The sequence below is a fragment of the Mustela lutreola genome, chromosome 9, assembly GCF_030435805.1.
Source record: "Mustela lutreola isolate mMusLut2 chromosome 9, mMusLut2.pri, whole genome shotgun sequence".
NCBI classification, from domain to species: Eukaryota; Metazoa; Chordata; class Mammalia; order Carnivora; family Mustelidae; genus Mustela; species Mustela lutreola.
Genome location: NC_081298.1, coordinates 77,749,864 through 77,776,191, shown reverse-complemented (window position 1 = coordinate 77,776,191; position 26,328 = coordinate 77,749,864). Strand labels below are relative to the sequence as shown.

At 38.3% G+C, this 26,328-nt stretch overlaps 1 protein-coding gene across 2 annotated transcripts in view; it reads left to right on the top strand.

Annotated features, from left to right (window-relative positions):
* The window catches only part of ASB3 (ankyrin repeat and SOCS box containing 3), a 104,958-nt gene extending 81,215 nt beyond the window's left edge, over positions 1–23,743 (top strand). For both annotated transcript variants that reach the window (XM_059187652.1, XM_059187653.1), the window contains exons 8-10: positions 106–363; positions 7,722–7,852; positions 23,050–23,743. In XM_059187652.1, coding sequence (XP_059043635.1) covers positions 106–363; positions 7,722–7,852; positions 23,050–23,255 — 595 coding nt within the window. In that variant the 3' untranslated portion in view covers positions 23,256–23,743. The remainder of the gene's footprint in view (positions 1–105; positions 364–7,721; positions 7,853–23,049) is intronic.
* The last annotated feature ends 2,585 nt before the right edge of the window (positions 23,744–26,328 follow it).

Sequence of the window (26,328 nt, the reverse complement as noted above, 5' to 3'; positions counted from 1 at the left end):
CTGCTATCCCATCTGCCATTTATTTTCCAGCCGTAAGTACTATTAAGTATTTGTAAGAATTTTTTAATATAAAAGTCTAACTTTCTTTCTCTCTTTCTGGTGGAGCTGCGAATTTTTTGGAATTGTGAATATTCTTTTGAAATATGGAGCCCAACTAAATGAACTTCATTTGGCCTACTGCCTGAAGTATGAGAAGTTTTCAGTATTTCGCTACTTTTTGAAGAAAGGTTGTCCATTGGCACCGTGGAACCATGTTTCTGAATTTATAAGTCATGCGATTAAAGCACAGATGAAATATAGGGAATGGTTGCCATTTCTCCTGCTCGCTGGATTTGACCCTCTGAATCTACTATGCAGCTCATGGTAAGAAATCCTACCATAGTAAAACTTTTCCTTTTTGAGTGAAAATACTACCTTCAATTTCTCCCAATTTCTTAAGATTCCCATATTGGGAGAAGGGTGTGTGTATATGTGTGTTTGTGTGTGTGTATGTTTGCACATGATGGCTAGGTTAGAGTGAAGAAGTAGGGGATTCCTAATAGTGAGATTGAATGTAAGAGTCCTAATAAAAATTAAGAGGTGACTGGAAGGGAGTAGGGAAGGATGGATTCTTTGGAGAGGGCTATTTTTTCTACTTAGGCCATCTCTCATGCTCTTAAAAATGTCTGTAACTCATGGAACCAGAAAAGACTTCGAATAGCGAAAGGAATATTGAAAAAGAAAGCTAAAGCTGGTGGCACCACAATTCCGGACTTCAAGCTCTATTACAAAGCTGTCATCATCAACACAGTATGGTACTGGCACAAAAACAGACGCATAGATCAATGGAACAGAATAGAGAGCCCAGAAATAGACCCTCAACTCTATGGTCCACTAATCTTTGACAAAGCAGGAAAGAATGTCCAATGGGAAAAAAAAGTCTCTTCAACAAATGGTGTTGGGAAGATTGGACAGCCACGTGCAGAAAAATGAAATTGGACCATTTCCTTACACCACACACGAAAATAGACTCAAAATGGATGAAGGACCTCAGTGTGAGAAAGGAATTCATCAAAATCCTGAGGAGAACACAGGCAGCAACCTCTTCCACCTCAGCCATAGCAACTTCTTCCTAGGAACATCGCCAAAGGCAAGGGAAGCAAGGGCAAAAATGAACTATTGGGATTTCATCAAGATCAGAAGCTTTTGCACAGCAAAGGAAACAGTTAACAAAACCAAAAGACAACTGACAGAATGGGAGAAGATATTTGCAAACGACATATCAGATAAAGGACTAGTGTCCAGAATCTATAAAGAACTTAGCAAACTTAACACCCAAAGAACAAATAATCCAATCAAGAAATGGGCAGAGGACATGAACAGACATTTCTGCAAACAGACACATGAAAAAGTGCTCCATATCACTTGGCATCAGGGAAATACAAATCAAAACCACAATGAGATATCACCTCACACCAGTCAGAATGGCTAAAATTAACAAGTCAGGAAATGACAGATGTTGGCGAGGATGCGGAGAAAGGGGAACCCTCCTACACTGTTGGTGGGAATGCAAGCTCGTGTAACCACTCTGGAAAACAGCATGGAGATTCCTCAAAATGTTGAAAATAGAACTGCCCTATGACCCAGCAATTGTACTACTGGGTATTTACCCTAAAGATACAAACGTAGTGATCCAAAGGGGCATGTGCACCCGAATGTTTATAGCAGCAATTTCCACAATAACCAAACTATGGAAAGAACCTAGATGTCCATCAACAGATGAATGGATCAAGAAGATGTGGTATATATACACAATGGAATACTATGCAGCCATCAAAAGAAATGAAATCTTGCTATTTGTGACAACGTGGATGGAACTAGAGCGTATCATGCTTAGCGAAATAAGTCAGGTGGAGAAAGACAACTATCATATGGTCTCCCTGATATGAGGAAGTGGTGATGCAACATTGGGGCTTAAGTGGGTAGGAGAAGAATAAATGAAAGAAGATGGGATCGGGAGGGAGACAAACCATAAGAGACGCTTAATCTCACAAAACAAACTGAGGGTTGCTGGGGGTCGGGGGGTGTCGGGAGAGGGTGGTGGGGTTATGGACATTGGGGAGGGTATGTGCTATGGTGAGTGCTATGAAGTGTGTAAACCTGGCAATTCACAGACCTGAACTTCTGAGCTAGTAATACATTATATGTTTATAAAAAATTTTTAAAAATTAAAAAGAAAATGCCTGTGACTCAATAGCCAAAATATGGAAAGAACCTAGATGTCCATCATCAGATGAGTGGATAAAGAAGATGTGTATGTATGTGTGTGTGTGTGTGTAAATATACATATATATACTTACATATATATATATAAATATATATATATATATATAATATAATGGAATACTATGCAGCCATCAAAAGAAATGACATCTCGCCATTTGCAACAACCTTAATGGAACTAGAGGGTATTATGCTGAGTGAAATAAGTCAGTCAGAGAAGATGATTATCATATGATCTTCCCGATATGAGGAATTTGAGAGGCGGTGGGGGGGCTTTGAGAGGTAGGGAAGAAAAAAATGAAACAAGATGGGATTGGGAGGGAGACAAACCATAAGAGACTCTTAATCTCACAAAACAAACTGAGGGTTGCTGGGGGGAGGGGAGGTATGGATAGGGTGGTTGGGTTATGGGCATTGGGGAGGGTATGTGATATGGTTGAGTGCTTGAAGTGTGTAAGCCTGATGATTCACAAACCTGTACTCCTGGAGAAAATAAAACATTATATGTTAATAAAAATAATTTTAAAAAGGCCTGCAAAAGAATGGTTGTAGCTGTTTTGGAGATTTCTGTTGTCCTTTAGTCTATTAGAGTGAATACATTCATCTTGTAGCATCTTGTCTATTTGAACTTGGTCTCCCTTAATAAATACTGATTTGTGAAGTAACTGATGATATATGAAAGTTGAGTCAGGATTTTTCTTGGGCAGGAAGAGGACACTGTTTCTACCAGTCTTCAGCTGTTGCAAAAGTTTTAAGTGTCTGGATAGAACTGAGAAGGTAATTGTAGCAATGAAAGAACTCTTTTTTTTTTTTTTTTTTTAAGATTTTATTTATTTATTTGACAGAGAGAGATCACAAGGAGGTAGAGAGGCAGGCAGAGAGAGAGAGAGGAGAAAGCAGGCTCCCCACCAAGCAGAGAGCCCGATGCGGGACTCGATCCCAGGGCCCTGAGATCATGACCCGAGCCGAAGGCAGAGGCTTAACCCACTGAGCCACCCAGGTGCCCGCAATGAAAGAACTCTTGATCTGATAAGTCCAATGAGAAAATAGAATGAAAGTCTCTAAGAAAATGGAGCACATGGATATTTTATAAAATTTCAGTGAAACATCTAGATGGCTTCATTCTTGTGCTTCAAAAACTAGTGTTCCCCTCTCTCTTTGCCTGCCTCTGCCTACTTGTGAGCTCTCTCTGTCAAATAAATAAATAAAGTCTTTAAAAAAAAAAAAAAAAACTAGTGTTCACTGAAATAATGTTTAGTCAAATACTATATTTTGCATTTCAGCAGAAAAGTGCTTTGATATCTTGCTATTTGAGTTTTTCATTAGAAAAGAGGTTCTCTTTTTGGTTCATGCTGGCAACATTAGTGTTCTGTACTTGTATGTTTAGTTTGTACTTCTGGGACTCCATCTTTCCCTTGGTGGCTTCTACACCTGCATATGATGAACACGTCTGTATTCATCATGTTTATTAGGAAAAACTGCTTTCTGGTAGGTTGTTTAAGGAACATAGAAGTAAAAACAAAGTTGAGATATGCATTCTGATTCCCATTTTACTTTTTTGTGTATAGCTTTACAAGAGGTGGAATACCTATTTGTATTTACTTCTTTCCCACTGGCTGACTAATACCCATTCATTTGTCAGATACTCATTGTTGCAATTCTCTCTATATCTTTTCATAAAATTTCATAGAAATCCATTGTGTTTTAGATAACTGAATGAAATATAAAAATTATTGACAATTCATTGAGGAATCACTGATCTTTAAAAGTTATTTGTATGTGCTTATTTGTCTCAAACCCCCATACATGTGCATGCATACTGAAATAGAAACACTTGCTAAGAAATGGTCTCTCTAGCTGTTGACTAAAGTAATTTAAGTACCCTTAACTATTAGCTTAGTGAATTTTATGGTTGTTTTGGGCTCCTGACAGCTAACAGCAGTTGCCTCTCAGATTTCTAGGATTCACTCTCCAACTGCTGCTATAAACCCAGGCCAGCATGTGGGGTAGCTATGGACAGCCCTGACAGTATGTCTATGTTTCTCTGTCACCCAATGAGGTGCTTGTCCTCATGGGTCCTACTTTCTTCTCAGCAGTATTCTTTGTGTTCCTCCACTGAAGCTACTAACTCAACTCTATACTACTTGTCCATTACTTTCAGCCTTCACACTAACTTCTGGTTTCTGGTTTATTTTTTTTTAACCAACACTTAGTAGGCACTGTTTTAAGTTTGGTACTGTATTAACTCATTTAATATAGAATACAGTGGATACTGTTATCTTTGTTTTACAGAGAAGGAAGTTGAGGCCCAGAGTATTGAACATACTTGCTGAAGCTCACATAGCTAGTTAGTGCTAGAGATTAGGTTTGAACCTAGGCTGTCCTGTAGTGTGGTTCAAGTCTGTCTTTCTAACCACTGTGCTCTGCCGCCTTAGTCCTGTGTGTCCACATGGGCCCTATAGTTACATCACTTAATTTCAGCTCTCTTAATCCCTTGGCTAACCTGGGAGGGATATGTGCCAACTTCTCTTGCTTCTTCCTATTCCTGTGTTAGGAAGAACCTATACAGGGAAAAAAAACTAAACATTGCCTCTTTTCCTTTCCTCCTCAGCCAATCACCTAGGCTGCTGGAAGGAGAGGGAATTATTTAGCTTTATTCTCCCAGAAGGCTTTGTACAATACACTCTTCCAGTCCCCAGTCCTGATACAGGATCCGCCCTCTCCCCATGTGAATAGTTTGTTTAAAAATTTGTGTGTTATATAGAGTACCTAGGTGGCTTAGTTGGTTAAGGGTCCAATTCTTGATTTCAGCTCAGGTCATGATCTCAGGAATGTGAGATTGATCCCTGTGTTGCAGTCTGGGGACTCTGGACTGGGTGTGGAGCCTGCTTCAGATGCTCTCTCTCTTCTCATCCCTCTGCCACCTGCCCCCCCCCCCATGTCCCCCCACCCCCCCAGGGTGATGCTCTCTCTCTCTATAAAAGAGGGAAAAAAAACAGTATGTGTCTTACATTTCTTCATATTTCTGTGTGCTCTATTCATTGGGTGTGTTAGGACAGAAAAGAGTTGAGAACCAGTAAGCTACAATTTATTTTGAAGTAAATTGTAAAACTTCCATCTATCTGGACTGAGAATACCACTTATATATATTTTACTCCAAATGAGTAACTTTAGTCATTTTATATTCATTAGGAAAATACAATGGAAAACTTCACTTTAGCAATGAAAATGCTTAACATGGTCAAAGTTTTGTTCACTGATCTTTTATTGAATGTATAAAGCTAGTGTTTATGCTGAATATGATAAATGTTTTGCTTTCTTTGATCAAATTTACATTCAAAGAGCTGTTACAAGAAAAATTCTCCCATAAAAATTCCAATATGTTGTTAAAGTGGATTTTGGTTGTATCTTATTTTATCACACATAAGTCTGTTGCTTACTCTTTGTCATGTAAATTATAAATGTCTTTCCTAGTATTGCTTGCCTTAAACAGTCTTAAAAAATGTATCTGGCTGAATAATTGCCTGTCACAATATAATCTACAGAGTTGAAATATTTTTTCAACTTTAAATGCAAGGCTAGGTACATCCCCCAGCCCTTGCCCAAATGTAATAGGTGAATAATAGAAAGTAAATGTCATCTGTGCATTTAGTTGATTAACTGTCACTTGTTTATGATTGTACAACTGCTTTGTACAATGTAATGGTCAATGTAGTACAGTAACAATACATTTTTAGTGGCATTATCAGCATTTGTAGAATATATTCACCATTATATTAACTAAAGCTGTAGAAACAGATTTATTTTTTACGTGTGTGTTAGATAACTGCATAAAAATGACTTTGTGTTTGGTCATAGTGAGACTTAAAGCACACTTTAGCAGAAAAATGAAGCCATTAAAAAAGAAATAAGGAGCTAGAATTAAGTAACCTTTGGTGCAGGGTACTAGAAAGTCAAGGGAATTGTTTACTTTTGAGTATATTTTATCATTTTATTTATTCTCAATATTTCCTGATAAGTTATGATTTCACTGAGAGCTTCCCAAGAAGTAGAAGATTTTCCTAAAGCATTTGTGCTATACTTTAAGTTCTTTCTTATTTATGCTTGCATATTAGAGAATTAAGAATTTGGGAAATGATTTTCATGCTCTCTAATCAGTCATTTCAAGGACACTCTGACCCTGAGTTATAAGAATTAAGTTATCTTTGAGATGATATATTGAGAGCATTACTCAATTTCTTTCCTTTCATTCTATTTTTCCCCCCTTCTTTAGTCCTTGCTTGGTAATGTCTTCAGAAAAGCAACCTTGGAAAAAAAAAAAAAAAGCAACCTTGGAAGGAATTTCTGAAGTAATTACCAGAGGCCCTAATCATTTTATTTTTATTTGAACAATGTGATAGAGTAGGGGAGTATCTAGTTGAGTACAACTTAGGTAATCCTATTAGAATTTGGAGTTAACCTTAAGCTGTGACTAAATTTCATGTGTATAATATTTTAAGTCCTATCAAAAATGCAATACTGAAAATTTCAGACAACTTCTAGAAATAGCAAATATTTATGTAACATTTTTGTTTTAAAAAGTATGTTTATATATTGTTTCATATTATTTTCACCAAAGTGAACTGAGATAGGCAGATTAAGTATTATTTCCATTTTAGAGACCAAGATCTAGGGCTTAAAAAACTTAGGAAAAAAAAAAAAGAGAGAGAGAGAGAGAGAAAGGAAGAGAATTTAGGCAACTATTTGTAAGTAGCAGAGGTGGTATTAGAAACCAGAACTTTTCTTAGACTAATGCTCTGTTCAGTGGGATTCAAGTGCTTATAAAATTGGGGGGAAGTCTCCTCTGGCTGGATTGGTAGGAAATTTTGATATTATTTTGAAAAAATAGAGGGAAAACTGTTTGTCTTGAACACCTTTCAGTCCTTAAAGACAAAACTTATTCTGGTACATCTTTTAGAACTGAATCTATAGTGGGGAAGGTTCCTAGAGGGGTACAATTTTATGTCCCTGGGAGTTGGACAGAAAAAGTTCATCTCTCCCATATATTCGGTTTATAGTTAACTTTGGGTGTTTGGGCATTATCCTTTCAGGGGTGTTAAATTGTGTGTATGTGAGGGGACCAGTCTAGGTTCAGCAAGATGGTCCGAGTTGGAGGAGGTAATGGCAAATCCACAGATGGTGCTGGTGCTGTTTCTCTTTTTCTTACCATTGATGCTGAGAAACGGGGATTCTCTGGTCATCCACTGGACAACTATACACAGAATTGATTTGTTTTCTTGCAGGAACCTGTAGATGATTATTTGTATCCACTGAACTTCTTCCAGTTACACGATTATTTTCTGTGCCTCAGTTTTTGTTCTTCCTTCTATACTGCAGTGTTGTAAGAATAGTTATGTGGTGTTTGTTTTCAGGATGAACCCTTTTGTGTCTAATGGTGTGTTAACGTCTTCCCAATATAGGATTGACTCAGTCAGTGATGATACCCTTATCTTCACTTTGGAGTTTACCAATTGGAAGAGGCTTCCTCCAACTGTTGAGAAGATGCTCTCCACTCGTGCCTCAAACTCTTGGGCTCTGCAGCAACATATTGGTAAGAAAGTACAATTTTTTTTTTTTTTTAAAGATTTTACTTTATTTATTTGACAGACAGAGATCACAAGTAGGCAGAGAGGCAGGCAGAGAGAGGAGGAAGCAGGCTCCCCGCTGAGCAGAGAGCCCGATGCGGGTCTCAATCCCGGGACTCTGGGATCATGACCTGAGCCGAAGGCAGAGGCTTAACCCACTGAGCCACCCAAGCACCCCAAGAAAGTACAATTTTAAACATGTTTCACTACTTTTTCTTCTCTTCCTCCTCTAGCTATGTTATAATGTTAAGCGACCAGAGTCAATGGAGAGCATACATTAAATTGGGCATCATTTGCATTTTCTTTATGTGGGGAAAGGATAGGGCTGTGGTGGTGGTGATGGGGGTCGTAATAATTTCCTTCAACAAAAGTCATATCTGATTTGGTAAGTTTAGCCTCAGGAACGGCTATTTATTGATATTTTTATTTAATGGTATCTTTTTATTTCTCGTAAGGATTATTTAAACAAAAGTGAGTCCTAAAATTGTTGTTAGTCTATATTTAGTTTGTGCTCAGAAAAATGCTGAACCTAATTTTCCTCTTAGGTGTGTGTGTGTGGATTTGTGTTCTCTCTTTAATAATTTGTCATCTCTAAAAGGAAATAATACCATCCCTTATTTATACCTGTTCTTACTGAATGCATGCCAGTGTGTTGGTATGATAAAACTGTCAAAGTGAGCTTGGTGAAAATTCTGTGAATTGATTGATACTTTAAATGACTGTTTCAAAAGAAATTCTCAACTTCCTCTCACTAAATTTTTTTAAGCTAGTTATAAAAAACGCATACAGCAGAAGATTTTACACAAGGAAACCAGTTTAAGCTGAACATAATATATTGCCAAGTATTCCTATTTACTTATTCAGATTTATTTTACTTTAACTATATTTTGTTAAACAGATGATATGTCTTAAGTTGGGAAAATTATTTCTTCGCTATTTTTGCATGAAATGTAGCTCTTCATAAAACATGTTGAATAGGTTTTTAACAAGTGAACTTATGCATATGTAGAAATGTGTCTTGTAATTTCTTGCAAAATTACATTTAAGAAAATTTTTTCAATCAAAAACAGACATTCAGGAAAATATGTTCTTGAACTGAGGTGTATTCAAACTCTTAGAGAGTTTCTATTGAAGAAAAAAGTAATCTGTTTGGAGTTCTGAGTCTTTTCATACAGAATTTCTTTAATAATAATGTTGGAAAACTCACTTGCATTTAATTCTTAATGTTGAAAATTGCATCTTCTTTTACTAATTATGTATCTGAAGCAGCAGAGAACAAATATCTATTCAAATTAGATAGAATATGAGACAATGGATTTTGGGAACAAAAGTCAAATGAGGAAGCATATGCCAAATGGGAAAATTATTGCAGTGTATCAATTAGTAAAGATATGTGGGAGTTTACTCTGAAGACTCTAACATATGGCAGGTTTGTCCAGATGAAGGTAAATCTTGTCCATGAGTACATTATCCTGCAGTGGACTAAATCCATCAAGGGCTTCTTTATTTAATTAGGCACTAGGTAGAGCTTGTGTAGGGTAATAATCATTATCTCTAAGAGGATTTTATTTTGGCTGAAGATTTGCAGAAGTCTTTCTCAGAAGTACTAATGTAGCTGATGCTTTTTTGGCCAACTTCTCTAGCCCAGTCCTCTTTTCTTGGTTCCATTCCCATGTATACAGCTGCCCTTTGTATTTCCCACATTTTGACATATCCAAAATGTTGAACTTGTCAGTCATTTTTCCAACTAGTTCTGCTGTTCCTTCTGTATCCTGGTTTGAGAGGTGGAATGGTTTGGAGCTATTGACCCAGAATTGTGAGTTATTCTTGGCAGCTCTTTGTTACTTGTTTCATCGTGAGCAGTCTTGTTCAATAGGGATGATTGTGCGCCTGCTACTTGGCAAGGTCTGCCAACATTTTTGGTTGTCACAGCTGGTAAGGGGGCTCTTGTCATCTAGGGGGTAGCGGTGAGGGATGCTGCTAAACATCCTACAATGTGCAGGGCGGACAAAGAATTAGCTGGACTCCAATGTCAGCAGTGCTGAGTTTGAAAGACTGATTTACATGGTCTCCTGGGTTGTCTGGTTTTAGGAAGGCCTTTTAATTCCTATCATGGGAAGCCTTTTCAACCCTGTTCTTATTGCACACTACTTAGGAAAAGCTTGCATTCTTCTGGCTAGTTATACTGGTCTCTCAAGGTATACGTTACTGGTTCTTCTTGTGCAGATAATGGGAGTCATTTAATGTCAGATTTTGTTTTAGTAAGGCTGAGGAAAAGATGTCCATCTACTCAGTTGTCTGAATTTCTAATAGTATTATGCTTTTCTTCCTTTCTTTAGTTCTAGGCTCTCTCTCAATATACCCAGCTTCCCTTTTTGCCTTCAGTTTTCGGGACACCATGTTTCTTTCTTTCTTTCTTTTTTCTTTTTCTTTTTTCAGTAGGATCCAGGCCCAGAATGGAGCCTGACTCGAGGGTTGAACTCATGACTCTGAGATCAAGACCTCAGCTGAGATCAAGAGTTGACCAAGCCACCCAAGCACCCTGACACTCCCATTTCTGTATATAGGTTATCTTTATTTGGATCTTTAGTTGTAAGATTTCTGGTGAGCAGAAACATGACCAGGAACACCACCAATGGGAGTGAGCCCAGAAAAACAACTCTTGGCTACCTCTCAAATAGATGACAGTCTTGCTTTTACCCACTTTCTCCAGTAACTTATCATGGTAGTAGAAACTACATTGTCAATATATTTCTTTAAATTTTTTTTTTGAAAAGATGCTTCTTGCAGCTCTATAACTATTAGTGAGCTCTTAGATAATTTCAGCTCAGTAGCTGGTTAAGTATATTGGTATCTATCTCAAGGAAAGGATTTTCTCCATTTTTTTAAGGCCTTTTTCAAGTCTTGGAGATGCCATGTACTTGGTCAAAATTCTCCTTTCCTTACCTTTTTCCTCTGTAAGAAAATAGCAAGTTGCTCTGGTAGTTTATAAATAAAAAGGACAACTAGTCCCTTGCTGCTCATCTTTTAATCATGAAGTCAGATTTGTCTTCAAAAAGTTGTTTTTGTTTTTGCATGCAGGTAAAATTTACTGACTGTTCACAGCTTTAATGACAATTTTTAAATCATGTGCCTTATATACACATCTTAGAAACATCATTTTAACCACATAGTAGTAGACTTTTTTTTAAAGATTTTGTTTATGTGTTTGATACAGAGAGAGAGATCACAAGTTTAAAACAGCAGGCAGAGAGAGAGGGGAAAGCAGGCTCCCTGCTGACCAGAGAGCGTGATGTGGGACTCAGTCCCAGGACTCTGAGATCATAACCTGTGCCAAAGACAGAGGTTTAACCCACTGAGCCACCCAGGAGCCCAGTAGTAGACTTCTTCATAAAAAAAAAACTTGCCAATCCCTGACCAGCTGTCCAAGATAAAGTCTAAGTAATTACATTCTTAGGGATAAAAGCACTTGGCTTAGTTCATTCCCCCTTTAATGATCAAATATGTATAATTCTATCCATAGTAATATAAGAATCTGAATTCTACAAAGAATCTAAAAGGGCCCCAGGAAACTCTCTTGATCTATTCATTTCAGTATTCTGCTTTGTTCTAAAAAGGATTTAAAGTAGTTTATGCATGTAGATTATCACAGAACAGTGAAGCAGAAGTAAAAAGTGAAAGCAAAAGAAAAATGAAAAGTAATATTGAGGATGGATCTAAAATGGAGTCAGGGAGAGCTTATAGATCCGAAACCTGTCTGTGGATAGGCTATAAGTCTGGCGCTGACTAACCTCTCTAGTCATTGACACTAGGTTACAGAGATCATTATGTAAAACAAGCTTATTGCTCAGAAGTAATATTCATGGACGATTTTCTAGACAATATCTTGGCAGCCATAGTTTCTCAGGACTTTATTTTACCAGTCTTCAATGTGGGCTCTTGCTATCATACCTGACTATAATTCAATAAAAGTAGATCTTCAGGGATCATCAGTCAGTGTCATCCAGGTATTAAGGTATTTGTTACTCTGAATTGACCAGGCTGGCTTTGTAATTGACCGGGCTGGCTTTATAATATCTGGAGGAGTGGATGACCTATATGTACTTCAGCAGTTCTCTCTAAATATTATATCTTTCAACTCCATTTCTTTAAAAAATTTATTTATTTAAGTAATATCTACACCCCACACAGGGTTCAAACTCATGACCCCAAGATCAAGAGTCACAGGCTCTTCTGAATGAACCAGCCAGGCGCCCCTCAACTCAGTAGTTGTAATAATAGTAGTAGTTAACAACGAATCTAAAATTACACTACTTAAAAAGCATCAGTGTACAGCTATTTTATGTTGCAGGTTGAGTTGAGAACATATTTTTAAGAGATAGTTGAGCTTCAAAATAGAAGCAAAACAAAAATGGAACATAAACGTTGATTTGTGATAGGTTAAATGTTCTGTTTGTGAAACCCAAAGAACATTATGAGAACTCCTTGCTAAATATGACGGGCAGAGCAAGTATCCACACCCAGCGTCTCCTCTGAAACTTTGAGCAGTACTCATAGTTTTGGAGCAGTCTTTATGACAACCCCTGCCTGCAGTAAGTACACCAAACTGACAACATGTAGCACCTTATTTTAAGAGATTGTTACATTTGCATTTAAAAAATTGAGGAATAACTACCAGAAACAATTTAAATTTAGCAATGGCTTATCTATAACCCTTTCTTATACTATTTTCCCCCCAGCTTTATTGAAATATAGTTGATGTATATAACATTGTGTAAGTTTGAAGTATACATTTTGGTAATAATTAACTAGCATTCCAGTTGTCTACTCAAGCCATTTCTAGTTTAAGGTAATAAAATGTATCCAGTTTTAAAAAGAACATTTTTCTGTTATCTACAGAAAGACTGTATATTTTATGCAAAAGGTGAATCACATTTCTTGAAGGTACATCTTTCAATTTATATATATATATTTTTAAAAGTTATTGATTTATTTACTTTGACTAATCTCTATACCAGCGTGGGGCTCAAACTCCTGACCCTGAGATCAAGAATGCCATCCATGCTTTACTAACTGAGCCAGCCAGGTGCCCTTTAAGATGTATCTTTTATAGCATTAAGTTACTTGTTAAAAAGATGGGAGGTGTGGGGCACCTGGGTGGCTCAGTGGGTTAAAGCCTCTGCCCTCGGCTCAGGTCATGATCCCAGAGTCCTGGGATCGAGCCCCACATCAGGCTCTCTACTCCGCGGAGAGCCTGCTTCCCCCCTCCACCCCCCTGTCTGCCTCTCTGCCTAATTGTGATCTCTGTCAAATAAATAAATTTAAAAAATGGAGAGTTTTAACTCTTCTGCTACTTTGTCTCTTATAGTAGTGACATATCCATGTCCAAGGAAAGGTCAATAAAAGCTACAAATAGTATAGTGGTGTATTTGGTAATGAGTATTTATACAAATGCTGTGTGGTGGAATTGCTCAACTAAAACCTACCTGCTTATTTTTTTTCTTTCTTTTTTTTTTTAAAGATTTTTAAAATTTATTTATTTGACAGACAGAGATCCCAAGCAGACAGAGAGGCAGGCAGAGAGAGCGGGGAGAAAGCAAGCTCCCCGCTGAGCAGAGAGCCCGATGCGGGACTCGATCCCAGGACCCTGAGATCATGACCTGAGCCGAAGGCAGCGGCTTAACACACTGAGCCACCCAGGTGCCCCCTACCTGCTTATTTTAAATACTGATGAGCAAAAGTCCAACCTGAAGTTTTCAGATAATTACGTTCAGTAAATTGAAAGGTCTAAATTTGGTAGGGATCAGGAAAATATTTGGAGTAAAGAGTTGTTCTTTTAAGACGACAGGAAAAACGGTGTATTATATAGGACCATGCCCATAGAATTAATAAAGCTCCATATTTGGTGAGACTCAGAAGCCACTATTCATGGTGGTTTTCAACTCTAGAGGCATTTCCTCTGGTTTGAGGCATTATCACTAAGAACCCCAACAGTAATTGCCTCTCATCTTGAAAAATTAAACATGTGATCTTCTATTTATAGAGCAGGAAACTTGACCTCCAAGATTCCAGCCATATTGTTGGCCTTTATAACTCTAGCAGAATCATGCCTTGATTAACAGTGTCCTAAAGACTGCCCTTATGGTTAGATTTAAAAGCCAGACTTAGTTCTGTTTTTTTTTTTTTTTTTAACATTTTATTTATTTATTTACAGACAGAGATTATAAGTAGGCAGAGAGGCAGGCGGGGGGGGGGCGGTGGAGGGGCAGGCTCCCCGCCGAGCAGAGAGCCTGATATGGGGCTCGATCCCAGGACCCTGAGAACATGACCCGAGCCGAAGGCAGAGGCTTTAACCCACTGAGCCACCCAGGCGCCCCAGTTCTGTTTTTTTTTAAAATGAGGAATTTATAGTTAACTTAAAATTTTAACAAGATTCCATCTGCCCATTTATAATTTTAGCTTCACACAGTCTCTTACTAATCCAAGTGCAGCATCACATAGCATTTCTTACTAATCCACATGTCTGTGTGTGTGTGTGTGTGTGTGTGTGTGGTGGGGAAATTCTTGCTAAACTAGGTACTAATGGGTTGTAGCTATAGTTGCTGGGATATTTTGCCAGTAAAACTGTTCTGATGTTGTCAGTAGTCTGTTGGTAAGCTAAGAGAGGAGAAAATGTTACCCTAACGCAATTACAACAGAATATTTAATGATTTTAAAAAAGAAGATATTATTTATTCATTTGACAGAGTGATAAGAGTGAGAGCACAAGTAGGCAGAGCAGCAGGCAGAGGGAGAGAGAGAAGAAAGCTCCCTGCTGAGCAGGGAGCTCTAGGCAGGGCTGGATCCCAGGACACTGGGATCGTGACCTAAGCTGAAGTCAGACGCTTAGTCGACTGAGCCACCCAGGCACCCCTAAAACAGAATTTTTTTAAAAAGTATTCCAGGTATCACATCATCAATATTATTTGAAAGACCATCTTACTCCTCCTGCTTATGTACAGTGTTGGATATGTGCACAGGCAGATCCCAGGGACAGCTGTATCCCAATTTAAAAAAGAAAAAATTATTTTCTAGACCCAAAATATCTATTTTAGGGTGGAAAGCCAATTAGAATAGAAGCTTTAGCTCCTGATAGCTAGTTCATTTGAGAATTTTTAAATCATTCAATCTGTAATTTTAGTTAGTTATAAATATGGACCACAGGCAGAAGTCTTCAGTAAAGAGAAGCTATCATGTAAGTATTTCTGTAGGTGGACATTTACAAATCTCGCTGTTTATATCCATTAATTCCTTAGTGAGTGGATTCTTTAATTACATGTCAGCTCTGTGTTAGACACTGACAGAATTTATGAATGAAGAAATAAAGTGAGCATAGTTCTTTAGTGCAGTGACTAAGGGAATGATGATGCCAGGTCATGGCAGAGGCTTAAGTTGTTTTATAGATTAAAGGGCCTCAGTTTGTAAAAATAAGAACATTAAAGATTTGATTAGATAAAAGTGATTATTTATGTAATAAGATTGCAGATAAGCCAGAGGGAGATGGGATTAACTTTAAAGAGGCCCAACTCTTTGAGAGAAGAAGAACAATGAAGTTGTTGTGGTTGGAGATAAGTTTGTAGTTGGAGAACTAGACTTGCAGAGAGAATGGGCCCTGAAGACCTCCTGTTTCACTTTGAAGGAGGAAGGAAATGGCGCTGAGGAGACTTAAGTGACAGTGGGGTGGGAACTGGGTTTTTGAGAATGGTGGTTGTGAGAAATGAATGAGGGACTAGGAAAGGAGGTCCCATGCAACCTTACAGACCTGGTAGAGGTTGCAAGTGGTACTAGCTCATATGATTATGGGATCATTTTTTCCCAGCATTGATTCTCTTTCTCCGTGTTGAAGTGCAGAAAGAGAGTGGTTAGATTGGTCCTGGGGAACTGGTAGAGCCTTTAGAGAAGAATTGAGGATGATAAAATAATATAAGTGAGGGGCCTCCTGGAATCCAGTCTGAATTGGAAAGGACATGAGAAAGGAAGGGATGTGATAGACCAGTGGTAAGAAGAGTCTGGGGACCCGAGGTCTCCATGATACTAAAGATGGAGTGTACTGGCAGTAAGGGAGAACAGAGTCTGGATGGACAGGTGATAGTATATGCTGGAATTTAAAGACAAAGCCATAGGTCTGGAATTGGTGCAGCACTGTGAGAATGCTCCATTTGCCCCCTAGACTTTGTGGTAGGTGTGACAGGGGTGGAAGAATGAGAAGATTCTGTGTGAGAAATTGGTCAAGGAAGTCATTTCCCGGCGAGGATCAGGCTTCTGTGAGGACAGAGGTGGAGAGAGTTTTCTCTACAGAGTTCTAGATGTAGGTGAGTTTGTTTATGGTAAAATGGGGTATCCCGAAAACTTTATGGAATAGTTCTAGGGGCAGTTAAAATTTGCTTTATAATATTGAGTCTCATTTTTTCCTCTTGTCAGATTACTGTGTTATAATACCCTAAACAGGGTAGGGTAATGAAGAATGTATTTTTCCGGGAGATTTTAAGACCATGATTCATTTTTTATTTTGATAACCACTGGAAATTGCTTTGGCTAGATGGTTTTAGTAACTTGCAAATATTCTAGGTTCCAGAGAGGCACTCTAAAGGTGTGAAAGAAGAAGATGAAATTACTTATCAATGATTAACTTCCCTTTCATTTTATCTTTTCTCTGCTAGTGATACAGTTGTAAGAATTGAGTTTTTGTCTCTCCCCTACCCCAACTGAACACACATGGCCCAATGCTTTGTACTTATATTTCCACATGAGTTAGAAAAATGTTTTTTGGAAAATCTGTGTAAGAATGACTACTGATGGCTGGGGCATCTGGGTGGCTCAGTTAGTTAAGCAACTGCCTTTGGCCGAGGTCATGATCTCGGTGTCCTGGGATTGAGCCCCACATCAGGCTCCCTGCTCAGCGGAGAGCCTGCTTCTCCCTCTCCCTCTGCCTGCTGCTCTGCTTACCTGTGCTCTCTCTCTTTCTAATAAATAAATAAATAAATAAATAAATAAAATCTTTAAAAAAAAAAAAAAGAATGACTAACTGATGGGGCAGCTTACTTTTCTGCAGATGTTAGGAAATGGAGATAACATGAAATGAATTTATTACATCATTAATAGGCTAATACAGGAAAGGAGTTGAAATGCGAATAGCACAAAGTAATACCGTGGTGGTTAACTTCCTAAAAACAAGACTTTTGGAAATATATTAGAGTCTTTGTAGTACTTTATAGTGTGATGGGAGTGACCATAATAATTGTTTATACAAATAGAGGTTTGCTCATTCTCCTATGATGCAGTATTTAAGAGTCCTTGAACTTAAAGATGGATTATATACTTTTTTTTCCCTTAAAATACCACTGTTCTGATTTTTCTTAATCTCTTTTTCTTGGTGATAAATAGGTATCAGTAGTATGAATCCTAGTGCATATTTTCTAAAAATTCATTGATTTAAGATAAAGGTGATGTTTTAACTGAGTGAAAAAGAAACCACTTTCTGAAAGAAAGCTTTGCTTGGGAAGATAATTCTGAAAACAGATACTAGAAAGTACTTCTATTGTTAAGTGATTTTCTTTTCTTTGTTTTTTTTTTAAAGATTTTATTTATTTATCAGAGACAGAGAGGGGGAGAGAGCGAGCACAGGCAGACAGAATGGCAGGCAGAGGCAGAGGGAGAAGCAGGCGCCCCGCTGAGCAAGGAGCCCGATGTGGGACTCGATCCCAGGACGCTGGGATCATGACCTGAGCCGAAGGCAGCTGCCTAACCAACTGAGCCACCCAGGCGTCCCTGTTAAGTGATTTTCTTGACAAAAACAATATGTCACCTAGAAAAACTCTCATATTGATGCATTTAAAATACTTAGAAACCATTTTCTTGAGTTTTGAATGCATTTAATAAACATGTAGAGAAGCAAAACTTTCTAATTAGCTTATAAACTGATAACAAAAAAATTGGTTAAATTTTGATAAAAACTTTTTTGCATAATTAGTAGGTGGGATCGGATAGTATCCTGATTAGTTCAGTTAAGCTACAATGTATTCCTCCCATTTGGACCTCGTACTTTTTTTTTTTTTTTTAAGATTTTATTTATTTTTTTATTTGACAGACCGAGATCACAAGTAAGCAGAGAGGCAGGCAGAGAGAGAGAGGAGGAAGCAGGCTCCCTGCTGAGCAGAGAGCCCAATGTGGGACTTGATTCCAGGACCCTGAGATCATGACCTGAGCCAAAGGCCGAGGTTTTAACCCACTGAGCCACCCAGATGCCCCTATGGACATCGTACTTTTATTTTTTTTATTTTTTTTTTTTTTTAAAGATTTTATTTATTTATTTGACAGAGAGAAATCACAAGTAGATGGAGAGGCAGGCAGAGAGAGAGAGAGAGGGAAGCAGGCTCCCCGCCGAGCAGAGAGCCCGATGCGGGACTCGATCCCAGGACCCTGAGATCATGACCTGAGCCGAAGGCAGCAGCTTAACCCACTGAGCCACCCAGGTGCCCCGACATCGTACTTTTATAAGATATTTTTTTTAATCTAGTATCTACATATCTAATATCTAATAGCTACATCAGCCCTTATATCCAAATATTGAAATAAACTGGACCTAGAGCCAAATCTTGGAATTGCTAAGTCACTAAGATTTAAATTTGTAAAGCTTAGGGGGCGCCTGGGTGGCTCAGTGGGTTAAAGCCTCTGCCTTCGGCTCAGGTCATGATCCCAGAGTCCTGGGATCAAGCCCCACATCGGGCTCTCTGCTCAGCGGGGAGACTGCTTTCTCCTCTCTCTCTGCCTGCCTCTCTGCCTACTTGTGGTTTCTGTCTGTCAAATAAATAAACAAAATTAAAAAAAAAAAAATTTGTAAAGCTTAGTCAGCCACCTCACTCTTGTTAAAATATTATTAATATGAATATTTTTAGTAAAAGTAAAAGTTTTATACCTCTAATAAACATTTTTAGAAAATTTTTTTTTAAGATTTTATTTATTTATTTGACAGAGAGAGATCACAAGTAGGCATAGAGGGAGGCAGAGAGAGAGAGAGAGGAGGAAGCAGGCTCCCTGCTGAGCAGAGAGCCCGATGTGGGACTCGATCCCAGGACCCTGAGATCATGACCCGAGCCGAAGGCAGCAGCTCAACCCACTGAACCACCCAGGTGTCCTAATAAACATTTTTAAAAAGTATTTCTTATTTTAGCTTATTTTTAAAATTTTATGTGTTTTATAGTACAAATATTATTAACCTAATAGTATATACATATTATTCATATGTAATTAAGTATTTACACATTGGGATTATGTACTCAAAGACTTTTCCCTCGTTGAGTGTACAGTCAAAACATTTGGGGAATCACTAGATTAGATGTTGTCTAGGATTTGTATGTTATTGTATAGTTTATAACATTCCTATACAAAATTGAATAATTCTGTATAGGAATGAAAGGTTAAATGTTGTTTGCTACTGGATGTATAGATAAACTAGGTTTAATATACTAAAGTGATTGGGTCAGAAAAGTGACTTAAAATTATAGTATGGTTTCAAACATGATTTTCTAGGCTACGATCAGTGCCATAATTCAAGAAGACAGACATCTATTTAACAAATTAAAATCTGGTTTTAACAGGTTTTCATGAACGTATGTTTTTACATATGTAGAGCTTCTGGGCTATTTCCCTATTATAAATTCAAGACATGGCTTGATCTTCTATCAGCCTAGTGGTAACACATCTGGAAATACCATGCATCACTAAAACTTTCATAGGAATTTTGAGAGCTTTGAAATATTGCATATATGACTATAAAGTTCCCTTAGTATTCACTGGTATATTAAACTAAGATGTCACTGAGGTGTGTATTATTGTCTGTGTTAATAATCTGCAGATGAAAGATTCCCTTCAGTTCAAGTGAATATAGTTCTTCCCTCTCAGTGTTCATGGTACCATTATCTATTGTGCTCACAGGAGAAAAACCAAAATGGTACAATTAGAATTGTAACCAATCTCAAGTAACTATATGCTTTTTAAAAAAAATATGAAATGGAAAGATCTTTTGATAGTTTAGGATAGTTTCAGTGGCTTAGAAGATGTTAGAGAACTGTTTTGGGTTTTTCAAACTTCAAGGAACCCTAGACTTGGAATCAAATCACTTGGATCTAATATCCGCTCTTCTGTTGATGTATACATTGTCAACATGGGCAAGTTACTTAAACTTCTCATACCAGATGTGTGCTGGTCCCAGGGGGCTTGATCACAAATGATTACGTTTCCACATACATATTACATATACATACATATACACACAAACAAACAAATAAATGGTTTCTTTAACTTTGAAGATAGTGGGGTGGGGTAGTCAGATGGCCTGGAAAGGCTTATTGGCAGGAGGCTGTGGGGCAGCCAGAGGAGATCTCCTCAGCCTGAGGAGTTTGTAAATCGGTGATTTGTCAAGTCAGAGAAGCTGCTGAGGCATTGAGAATCCTTTAGCCCCAGGTGGGCCATTCTCCCAGGTTCTACAGCCATCCTTCTGGATGTGTAATAAGGCTCTATGTCAAAGGATTTGCAGAAAGAAGAGATTTCAATTGAATAAGATGCATATTAAACCCCTACCTAATATAAGTAAAAATTCTCTTAACTAACCTCTCTGTAACTCACATATTCCGATCTTGTCACTTCCTCTGTCAGTCCCACCTGACCATGCCCATGGTTTGCTTAGTGTTTGCAGCAGACAGGCTACTTTCTAGTATGCCTTCGTGCTGGTGTTCATACAGGCTGAGTTGTGTGCTTCTCAAGAATCAATTATGCTTGTTTCTAAAGCTTCTATGACATTTGTACATACCCATTGGCCTTAGGCCCAATTATTGTTCCTATCTCACTGGGTGAGAGGGCTTCTTTATTACATAATAGTTCAACATGGTTAACCTACTCATTGAAGTTGAACCCATTTACTCATTTGGAAAACTGTGGGCTTTGCAGTTTGGGCATGCTTTTTGTATGCATTCTTGCTTATCTCTGTGTTGTTCTCCTCACCTGTGTTTTCCCATCTTAGAAGTGAGAAAAGGATTCTTCCTTTAAGTTTGCAGAATAGGGTAAAATTTAAACAAAATATAGATATAGAAACACTAGAAATAAATGTGCTATGTATTATAGATGCTTTAGTCCTACTGTCTGTAATGGGGAGTCTATGAGTTATGGTTTAAGAAAATTCTCGTCTTTTCTTAGATTCAGGATTATGTACCAAATCAGGTAACTCCTTAGCTTTTCTTATTTGGCATTTTGCAAAACTGTGGTTTGAGGAGTTTCCCACACTCTTAATAGACTACATTTAAGCCAGTAAGCTTAAAGTAAAATGTTAGATGATGGATTAACTTCAGTGGTTTAGAAGGTGTTGAAGATACTAGAAAATCACAATGGCAGGTCCTAAAGGGTATTAGTTTAAAGAACACTGGACTTGGAATCCAGCTGGTCTGATATCAGCTGGGTTCCTGATAGTACTTGCCTCTGCTGTTCTGATCCTGGTCTGTTACTCATTATTACATTTCATGAGGATTTATTGAGAAGTTCTTAGACTAATAAAAGACTTTAGATTTGATTCATACATAAAACCAATAGTTGTTTTTAATAGTCTCAGTTTCTATGGACATTAGGTTCTTTTTTTTTTTTTTTTAAAGATTTTATTTATTTATTTGACAGACAGAGATCACTAGTAGGGAGAGAGGCAGGCAGAGAGAGAGGGGGAAGCAGGCTCCCTGCTGAGCAGAGAGCCCAATGTGGGGCTCGATCCCAGGACCCTGGGATCATGCCCTGAGCCGAAGGCAGAGGCTTTAACCCACTGAGCCACCCAGGTCCCCTGATCCTGGTCTGTTGATCATTATTACATTTCATGAGGATTTATTGAGAATTTCTTAGACTAATAAAATACTTTAGATTCGATTCACACATAAAACCAATAGTTGTTTTTAATACTCTCAGTTTCTATGGACATTAGCTTCTTCTTCTTCTTTTTTTTTTTAAGATTTTATTTATTTGAGAGAGAGAAAGCATGCAAGCATAAGCAGGGGTAGGAATAGAGAGAGAGGGAGAAGCAGACCGTCTGCTGAGCCAGGAACCCGATGTGGAGCTCCATCCCAGGCCCCTGAGATCACGACCCAAGCTAAAGGCAGACGCTTAACTGACTGAACCACCCATACACCCTGACATTAGCTTCTTTAGTTAACACTTCTCATCTTAGAAAATGAAATGCTATCTTAACGATTCTTGAGTAAGTACCTCTGTATTGTCCCTCAATTGGTAATTAGCTTTTGGCAGCAGTAGTTTTAAGTGTGTGTGCATGCTTTGGGGTCAGAGGCACTTGAGTTTGAATCCTGGCTCTACCATGTAGAAGATGTATAACCTTTGGAAAGTTACCTAATCCTCTTAAACCTGTTTTCTTACCTCTATAGGGGTATCGATAGTATATACCTCAAAGGGTTAATGAAGATAGAAAGATAATGTTTGTGAAGTGTATGGGCATGTGACATAGCAGGTACTCAGTAAATGCTCCTTTCCTCTCTATATCAGTTGTAAATTTGCATTCTTTGTCATGAATAAAAAGAGGAAAACTTCTGCAAATTACTTATTCACTTGATGTGGTCGGTCTAGAGACCATTTGCAATAAAACAGAGTCAGAGGGATATGGTATTTGCTGCTGTAAGTTTCTGTCATTTCTAAAATTCATCCATTTTTTAAAAAAGATTTTATTTATTTATTTGACAAAGAGAGCTTACAAATAGGCAGAGAGGCAGGTAGAGAGAAGGGGGGAAGCAGGCTCCCCACGGAGCAGAGAGCCTGATGCATGACCTGAGCTGAAGGTAGAGGCTTTAACCCACTGAGCCACCCAGGCGCCCCTTGCCACATCTTTAGAATGTGAACGTTTAGTTTTATATGACCCTGAAACTGACTTTTCAATGTGTGGCCAGCAACTGGAAAGAGAGGAACTGGAAGAGTGTAAAAAGAATAAAAGGAATAAATAAAGTTTGTTGTGGTCATCCCCACCCAACAAATCTTTCAAAAGTAAGCTAAGTAACATCTGCTTTCTCTTTTGCTACAAAGAATTGGAAAGATTTTTAAAAGAAAATTTAAAAAAATTTCATCTTTCCTTTTTTTGTTTCTCCAGCCTCTGTTCCATCCCTCACCCACCTTTGCCGTTTGGAAATTCGGTCCAGTGTAAAACCAGAACACCTACGATCTGACAGTTTTATCTGTCAGTTGCCACTTCCCAGAAGCCTACATAATTATTTGCTCTATGCAGAAGTTCTAAGGATGAATGAAGTTCCAGAATTGGCAATTACTCAAGATGGAGAAGTCAGCGAAGCTACTTAATGCAGCTCATGTCTTACTCTGAAAACCACCAAAACAAAGACCCATGCAGTACAAATTCTTCATGATTTCATAGTCATAAAAGATGATTTTTGTTTGTGTGGTTGGTTAGGTTTGTGGGGGGCAATAGTTAAATGCAAATGTTTACAATTGGGCTTCCTGGTTAAAAAAAAAATACTGTTAACCTCACTTATGTTACTTTATCACAGATTCATCACCAGCACATTTTTATGTTGTAGATTCATTTACCTAACATTTTTTGCTTTATTCTGTTAATGAAATGTGATGCTGCTTCTAGTGCTAACCATGGCATATTTCCGCCTATGATTCTGTGTTTGCCTAGGGCTAGGAGCTTAGAAAGAAATGCATAAAACTTTCCTGGAAGTGTACACACAATGGGGTTGAATCTATTATTATTATTATTATTATTTTATTTGAGGTTGTCTATCTTTTATGTTTATAAAAAACTTTTATATTCCATTCTCATTTCTTTTTTTTTTTTTTTTTTTTTTTTTTTTTTAAAGATTTTATTCATTTATTTGACAGAGAGAGAGATCACAAGTAGGCAGAGAGGCAGGTAGAGAGAGAGAGGAGGAAGCAGGCTCCCTGCTGAGCAGAGAGCCCGATGCGGGACTCGATCCCAGGATCCTGAGATCATGACCTGAGCTGAAGGCAGTGGCTTAACCCACTGAGCCACCCAGGCTCCCTCCATTCTCATTTCTTAATTTAGTAAGTTTTATGAAGAATTTCTTCTCATTGGCTTCTCACAGATAAACTCAGGGGAGAACTTTTTTTTCTTTAAAGAATATAGAAAATGAATAATTTTGCTGTTATTGTTGTTTGCCCCCCAGTTCCTTGATACTCTCTTTAACTGAAAGAAACTCCCATTTCTGCAAAAGCAAGACCAGACTAAACTCTGAAATAGGCTCAGTTGGAAAAAATTAGGTCAGTGTTGAAATAAAGAAGCATTTTACCACATTTAGAATACAAATCAGGAGATGAGAGGGGCCTATCTGTGGCACCAGATTCTTTCAAAAAAGAAGCCTGTGTATTTCTGAGTCACTTAGTATCAAATAAAACATTCGAGCTCTGTTCAGCCTCCAAATCTAAGGGAAGCTTTGATCCTATGATGCAATGATTGCCAGTTATATTAATGTTACAATGTTCTTCCTTTTTATTATCTAGATAGGTTATCACATGGTCCTTGATCCTATGAAATTTGGACCTCAGAATTCTAGGTTAATGAGACACCACCTCATTGGTTTTACAGATGCTTAATATAAATCTATGGTCAGAGAAAACTAATCACTGGATCAGGTGAGCTGTGGTAATATGCCGATGGGACCAACCTTAAAAGAAAGTTTATGAAAGCATTACTGTCATGATAGACAGCTAGAAAGTGGGTCCACAGGAGGGCAGGTCTTCTGTCCTAATGGGATCCTGTGGCTTGAAATAGATGGGAGTGTGTCAGCCAGGCCATCCCTGATAGGCCTTTGCTATTTGATAAAAGCAGTGATGAAGACCAAATAATGGAGCATTGTTAGGGTCCAGAGGGACAACTGAACTCAGTGCAGATTATAGCTATAGTTGCTGCCTTTGGGTGGAGATGCTGTTTGAATGTGGGTATACAGCAGAAATAAGTGTAGATGTGGAAAGCCAGGTGGAAATTCTGATACTTAATAAAGAAATTCCAAGAGTGTATGTACTGTGTAGTAATTTTTAAATGTTGTTCCAATCTTTATTTTTCCAAACCCTAGGTCTCCGATTTTGAACATAACTGGTTTATTGTTAGGGCCAAATGCACTTGGAATGTTTCATTTGAGGGTGAGCCTTCTTATGTGTTTTTGTTCATGTTCACATGTGTAGTAAAACTTAAACTATCCAATATATCATTTAGATCTTGTTCTTAAAAATCTGAAAATGGGTATTTCAGAGACATTTAAAAGACCCTGCTAGGGGCGCCTGGATAGTTTAGTGGGTTAAACCTCTGTCTTCGGCTCAGGTCATGATATCAGGGTCATGGGATTGAGCCCTGCATTGGGCTCTCTGCTCAGTGGGGAGCCTGCTTCTCGAGCTCTCTCTGTCTGCCTCCCTGCCTACTTGTGATCTCTCTCTCTGTGTCAAATAAATAAAATCTTTAAAAAAAATAAAAGACCCTGCTATTTAAAACATAAATAATTTTACTTACTGTATAAAATATGTCTTTCTTTTAGATTACTTTATAATAAAATACTGATTTCTATGACTTACAACAAAGATTCAGTGAGAAATCTGAAAGTATTAACAGGTAGTGACTTATAGTTACCAGTAATTTTTTTTTTTTTAAAGATTTTATTTATTTGACAGAGAGAGAAATCACAAGTAGGCAGAGAGGCAGGCAGAGAGAGAGAGGAGGAAGCAGGCTCCCCATGGAGCAGAGAGCCCGACGTGGGGCTCGATCCTAGGACCCCAGGATCATGACCTGAGCCGAAGGCAGAGAATTTAACCCACTGAGCCACCCAGGCACCCCAAACAGTTATTTTTTTATTAAGATTTTATTTATTATGGGCCCCTGGGTGGCTCAGTTGTTGAGTGTCTGCCTTCGGCTCAGGTCATGATCCCAGGGTCCTAGAATAGAGCTCTGCATCAGGCTCCCTGCTCTGCAAGGAGCCTGCTTCTCCCTCTTCCACTCCCCCTGCTCATGTTCCCTCTTTTGCTCTCTCTGTCTCTCTCTGTCAAACAAATAAATAAAATTAAATTAAAAAAAAAGATTTTATCGGGATGCCTGGGTGGCTCGGTTGGTTGGACAACTGCCTTCGGCTCACGTCATGATCCCGGAGTCCCAGGATGGAGTCCCGCATCGGGCTCCCAGCTCCACAGGGAGTCTGCTTCTCTCTCTGACCTTCTCCTTGCTCATGTTCTCTCTGAGTCTCTCTCTCAAATAAATAAATAAAATCTTAAAAAAAAAAAAAAGATTTTATCTATTTAAGAGAGTCCGTACAGGAGAAAGCACAAATGGGGGAGGGGCAGTGGGAGAGGGTGAAGCAGAATTCCTGCTGAGCGGAGAGCCCAACATGGGGCTCCATCCCAGGACCCT